This window comes from Vicugna pacos, chromosome 13 (genome assembly GCF_048564905.1).
Source record: "Vicugna pacos chromosome 13, VicPac4, whole genome shotgun sequence".
Lineage (NCBI taxonomy): Eukaryota > Metazoa > Chordata > Mammalia > Artiodactyla > Camelidae > Vicugna > Vicugna pacos.
Genome location: NC_132999.1, coordinates 66,082,638 through 66,088,608, shown reverse-complemented (window position 1 = coordinate 66,088,608; position 5,971 = coordinate 66,082,638). Strand labels below are relative to the sequence as shown.

At 62.2% G+C, this 5,971-nt stretch overlaps 1 protein-coding gene across 1 annotated transcript; it reads left to right on the top strand.

Moving 5' to 3' along the window:
• Positions 1–3,356: 3,356 nt before the first annotated feature.
• On the top strand, positions 3,357–4,789 carry ACTRT2 (actin related protein T2). The gene has a single exon (XM_006196594.3). It carries the CDS (start codon positions 3,566–3,568, stop codon positions 4,697–4,699), a length of 1,134 nt encoding a protein of 377 aa, XP_006196656.1. The 5' UTR covers positions 3,357–3,565; the 3' UTR covers positions 4,700–4,789.
• The last annotated feature ends 1,182 nt before the right edge of the window (positions 4,790–5,971 follow it).

Below are 5,971 nucleotides of genomic sequence, written 5' to 3'. Positions count from 1 at the left end.
GGACAGATGGATAAGTGAGTGGATGGATGGATGGATGAGTGAACAGGTGGGTAAATGGGTGGATGGATGGGTGGGTAGTTGGAAAATGGATGAATGGGTAGGTGACACAAGTTCCATGTGAGAGATTCCAAGGGGCTAGGCTGCCAGGAAGAGTGCTCAGGGCTCTGGGATCCTCTGGAAACGCCCGGGGCAGAGGGGTAGAAGAGAAGCCATTGCTGGGGGCATCCTGCAAGCACTCATGGCCCCTGGACTCCCACAAGCTCCCTCAAACCTGCCCGCATTCTCACGTGCACAAGCAGTGCCCATCTGCCATCTACAGCCTCCGGGCTGCCGACCAGTTCGACTGGACCAGGCCTCTGCACGCAGGATCCAGCCACCAGATGTCAGGCAGCACTAGTGAGCTCAGTCTGTTGGTCACTAATTGGCTGAAGCCCTGGGCGCCAGTGACAGATGGAACGAGGGACGGCGGGACAGACAGGGCAGCCCCGGCTCAGGGCTTGGGTGGCCCGGGCCCAGCAGCCAGGGCAGTGGGAAGCAGGGGTGTCCAGCAGACCCGGGGCTGCCCACTCCCAAGTCCAAATGCCTGGCAGCTGCCCAAGGCTGCCCAGTAGCTGTCCATCCCCATCAGGGGCCTGGGCAGTGGGGGCCGCGTGGGAGCTGGGGCGGCTGCCGCTGGGCGCGACCACTGGAGCAGAAATAAGAGCGAGCCCTCCTGCACGGGGCGGAAACGGAGGCCCTCCCGGGTAATAGCGGCCTGAGCCCTGCCCTGCGGAGGGAGATGGAGTTACAGCCGCTTCTCCCATAGACTCGCCCCAACGACTCACAAGGTGTGGCTGGCGGGTGGGGGGGCGGGTGGGGGTGGGGCGGCCCCGACGGAGGCTTCTGGCTGGAGCCGGGAGAACCTCCTCGCGCTAACGGCAAACCAAGCCCTTGCGGCGAACACGCAGCTACGTGTGAGTCTGGCGCAGAACGCCGCACCCACTGAAGTGGCAAGGATGGACATGGCCGAGGACTCCTGCGCCGAGATACGCGTGGCCCCCCGAGACGTCCGCACCCAGGTGGCCGGAGGGGTGGAGGCGCTTCTGTGATGGGCAGCAGCCTGGGGGGAGGAGGGGGGCAGGGCGGGGCCAGGAGGGGCTTGGTACCAGCACAGCCTCACGGAGCTCCTAAACCCACTGATCTCCGCAGCGGCCACCTGGGAGGACCCCACTTCTCGGAGGTGGGGTCTTCAGAGCCCTCCTGCCTCTCTCCAGGCAGTGGGCAACCCGCCAGCCGGATCAGACCCTTGACAGGGGAGCAGGCGCCTTCCCCGCGCCCGGGGTGGGGCTCTGACAGCAAACCCAGAAATGGTGGCAGGGAGCTGGCCTGCGGCGGGGGTGCTCCTCCCAAGTGAGCAGAGAGGACCAAAGCGATGACCACATCCTGGGGCCCACCCTGCCCCCCTACGGCTGCCACAGGTGGCCAGGAGGGGCTGGGTGCCAGGGCCAGGGCAGAGGGCAGCCTGCTGCCCAGGATCAGCGGGGAGAGTGCGAACGTTCAGGACAAGGATCCTGGAAACCCTCAGATGACATTGCTGGGAGCACAGCTGAGATGGCCGGCCTGGCTTCCACAGCTCTGTCCTCGAGGGTCTGAGCGTGTCTGGGACGGGCAGGGCTCACGGATGGACAGAAGACTGCCCACCACAGGTTGCATCCAGTGGCAGGGACTGGACCTTACTTCTGGGGTGCTGTGCACCCCAGGCCCATGGAAGATGGGGAGGGGGCTGTGTGTTGGACCCGAGCCAGGTTACTGTGTGCTGTCACAGCAGCCGGTGTGGTGTGGCCTCAGAGCACCCCCACCCCCAGCCGGTCAGTCTGAACTCTGTGTGAGCCTTTGTTGTCTCCCTTCTCTGTCCTTCTTGCAAACACCTGGTGCCCAAGCTTGGGGCCCCCAGAACATACCCAAGCACCCTGACCCGGTGTGTGACCTCCCCACCCCGGTGCAGCCACATCGCCATCCATGTGGGCCACTTTTAGGGCCAAAATCCAGAAACCTTGAGTTCACATTCCTCCTGATTCAGCCCGGAGTGTCGGGCAACAGTGAGAGAGCTCCAGCAGAGCCCGAGAACCTGTGTGCACGGCGCTTCTGTGATGCCAGCGGTCTGGGACCCCCAAGACGCCACGTTCTGCTGACCATCCCCACCAGCATCAATGGCACACGGCCAGCACTTACCCATTGTTTGCTGGTGGGTTTTGAAGGGTCTGCAGGACATGCAAAGGAGGCCAGCAGGAGAAGGAGTGAGGGGTGTGGGAGGCGCCCGGGAGGCGGTCCTCTGGGAGAGCTTCCTGGAAGAGTGGGAGCTGGCCTGGAGGGTGATTGTGGATGTCACCGGAAGGAAGACCATCACGGGAGCATCTTCTTCTCTAGGACCAGCTCCACCCTGCTCCAGAAAAAAGGCGGCCCTGGTTCCCAGGTCTGACCGCTCCCGCTGTCCTCCCCCAAGTTGGAAACCAGCCCAGGCTGAGTGCCGGTGCTGCTGGCGCGGCTCCTCCAGGAGGCGGGAGCTCACCCCTCTGCCTGGCCCCTCCTGGGCTTGGCTAGACTGCAGCCTCACCGCCTCCCGGCCTCCCTCCCAACCTCAGCCTTGGTGACCTGGTAATTTGTGAACGTGCTTCAGGGGGCTTTACCAACTGTGTGATGGGCCAGAGGCAGGCTCTGATCGGCGCTGCCCCCTCGTGAAACCTCAGATCCCTGTTTTCACAGGCCACTGGGTCTGCAACCCCATGGACCACTGAGATATTGCTTGTGCCAGTGCTTCCGGGGCTGCAGAGAGCAAAGGGGGCCCTGATCTCAAGCCAGAGCAGGGATACGTGTGCTGGGAGAGAGAGCCAACAGACTCAAAGGGCTCTGTTTAGCGTCTACTCTGTGCAGCCAAGTAAGGGATCATGGGGTAAAGAGAGAAGAAATCCCTGAGAGCTTCCTGGAGGAGTCTGCATTAAAGAATGTTCTGCCGTGAAGGAGCAGTGGGCTTTCCCCGGCCCCTCAGCCTGGACCTGTGCCTGGGTCTTGGGCATCCCCTTTAGCAAAGGAAAGTGTTTGTCACTCTCCAGATGGCTGCTCAGAGGGTCAGAGACGCCAGCTTTATGGGCTGGCCCCAGCTGGGTGCTTCACTGGGTTCTAAGGCTAGTAGCCCTCAGGCCCACAAGCCCATCAACACTGTCCTCGGGCAGGGCCTGCCGCCTCGTTTGGAGTCTCAGCAGGTGGGGGGGGCACAGGCTCCGGGCCCCCTCCCCTGCAGGCCCGCTGATGCTGGTGGAGGACAATTGTTGCCTTGCTGGATTGTTACATAGGGACGGTCGTCCCTGAAAAGGCCTCAGCGGCCCGGGCTTCCTGAGAGGAGAGCACACCTGTGGGTGAGGATGCAGGGTGCCCGGGGACCGGCCGTATAGTTGCCCTGCCTGGGAGACGCCCCAGGAACGTAGAACCCTGTGCCCTCGAAGCTTCCAGAGGAGCCTCTTCCATCACAAAGGGGCCTGAGAGACTCCCGACTCTATTTTGACGCAGCGCGGAAGAGGATGCTGCAGACATGTTTAACCCGCACGTGCTAGACTCTCCAGCCGTGATTTTCGACAACGGGTCCGGCCTCTGCAAGGCGGGGCTGTCCGGAGAGATCGGCCCCCGCCACGTGGTCAGCTCCGTCGTGGGGCACCCCAAGTTCAAGACGGCTGCGGCAGGAGCCGGCCAGAAGAAGCACTTTGTGGGCGAAGAGGCCCTGCACAGGTGCGAGGCCTTACACCTGCGCTGCCCCATCGAGCGGGGCCTGATCACGGGCTGGGACGACATGGAGAAGCTCTGGAAGCACCTCTTTGAGTGGGAGCTGGGGGTCAAGGCCAGCGAGCGGCCGGTGCTCATGACGGAGCCCTCGCTGAACCCCCGGGAGACGCGGGAGAAGGCGGCCGAGGTGATGTTCGAGAGGTTCGATGTGCCCGCCTTCTACCTGTCGGACCAGGCAGTTCTGGCCCTCTACGCCTCAGCCTGCGTCACGGGCCTGGTGGTGGACAGCGGGGACGGGGTCACGTGCACCGTCCCCATCTTCGAGGGCTACTCACTGCCCCACGCGGTCACCAAGCTCTACGTGGCAGGGAGGGACATCACGGAGCACCTCAGTCGGCTGCTGCTGGCCGGCGGGCGGGCCTTCCCCTGCAGGCTGGACAAAGCCCTTGCGGACGACATCAAGGAGAAGCTGTGCTACGTGGCCCTGGAGCCAGAGAAGGAGCTCTGCCGGCGGCCGGAGGAGGTGCTCCGAGAGTACCGGCTGCCCGACGGGAACATCGTCCCCATCGGGGACCAGCTGTACCAGGCGCCCGAGGCCCTGTTCTCGCCCGAGCAGCTGGGCGTCCAGAACCCCGGCCTCTCCAAAATGGTCTCCTGCAGCATCACCAAGTGCGACGCCGACATCCAGAAGACCCTTTTCGGGGAGATCGTGCTGTCCGGGGGCACCACACTGCTCCAGGGGCTTGACGACCGGCTCCTGTGGGAGCTGGAGCAGCTGGCTTCCAAGGGCACCCCCATCAAGATCACGGCGCCGCCCGACCGGTGGTTCTCCACCTGGATAGGCGCCTCCGTCGTCACCTCCCTGAGCAGCTTTAAGCAGATGTGGGTCACCTCCGCAGACTTCAAGGAGTTTGGGGCATCTGTGGTCCAGAGAAGATGCTTCTGAGGGGCCCTGCTCCCGGAGCAGCCGTGGTGGGACGCGGGCTCCCTGCTCAGCATCCCCAGGGCGTTCAATAAAAGACAAAACGGTGCAGTCTTCGGCCGTGTCGGGCTCGGTTCATCCGAGGGAGCAGCAGAATAAGAATCTCTTTTTGGTGGTTCTGACCCCCCCTTCTGGGTTCTGAGTTGAGGCTGTGTCCGTCTGCACACTGTGCACCCAAAGCGGGGGCCCCGGCCTCGTGCCCAGAGCTTGGTCCGGCGGGACCTGGACTCTGCCTCCTAGATCGGCCAGGAGCCGGGCGGGAGCAAGCAGGAGCGCCGCCCTGTGCTGGGGGCACGAAGCCTGTGCCTGGAGGAGCGCAGCAGGGCTCCTGCTCTGCTTTCAGGAGGCCGGGCAGCCGAGCGGGCTGCGGCCCCGTCCCGGGCTGGGGGGCCGGGCAGGGGCGGAGGCGGCCGTGCGTTCAGGCCTCTGTGAGGGCTCTGCCCTGGCGGGAGTTTGAGCGTCAGCACCTCTCCTTGATCGTTGCGCTGTGTCTGTCTGTTTTTCCTTTCAAAGCTGTTTACAGCATCGTGTAGGGGTGAGCGCTGGAGACAAAGTTCAGGGCCATCAACAAAGTCATGTTCGAATAAATTATGCATCAAGGGAATTTTTCCACGTTGAGGGGGTGGAATTCTCGCAAAATATTATTAGGAGAGAGGTGGAGAACTCAGAGACGCCTTTGTAAAGCGAATCCCCCCTTTTCTGACAAAGGGGCGTTTTTTCAAGCGTACCGTGCACGTTGGTGGTACACACGTGCGTGAATGTGCGTGTTTACAGGTTGCGAGCACGTGCGGAAAGGCGGGGAGACACAGGCTGGGGGGGATGTAGTTCAGGTGGAGGGAAAAATGTTCTTTGAGACCATTTTCCTAAAGAAATTCAGCCTGAAGGAGGTAAAGCCGTCGATCTGAATCGCGTGTGCTGGTGTGCATTTAATGTTGGCCTGGCGTGTCTTTTCCCAGCCTTTTACCCTTAAACTATGTCACATTTGAGCTGTGTGTATGGTGTGCTGAAGACGGCATGTCGTGGGCCATTTGAAAAGCCCCGCCAATTTCTGCCCTTTAATCGGCGGATGCAGACGGTTCACATTTACAGCAATGAGTTCCATTCTGCTGTTTTCTGCTTGTTCGCCTGTTTCTCGTTCCCGTTTCTCCTCTCTTCCCTTTGTCACCGCGCCCCACAGGGCAAACAGGCTGGTGACTAACAGCAGGTCTCGAACTTACCTCTCACCTGGTTATAAAC

What these genes read in the sequence shown, in the direction of transcription:
- ACTRT2 (XM_006196594.3), top strand. Translation starts at nt 3,566, where the DNA reads ATGTTTAACCCGCACGTGCTAGACTCTCCAGCCGTGATTTTCGACAAC.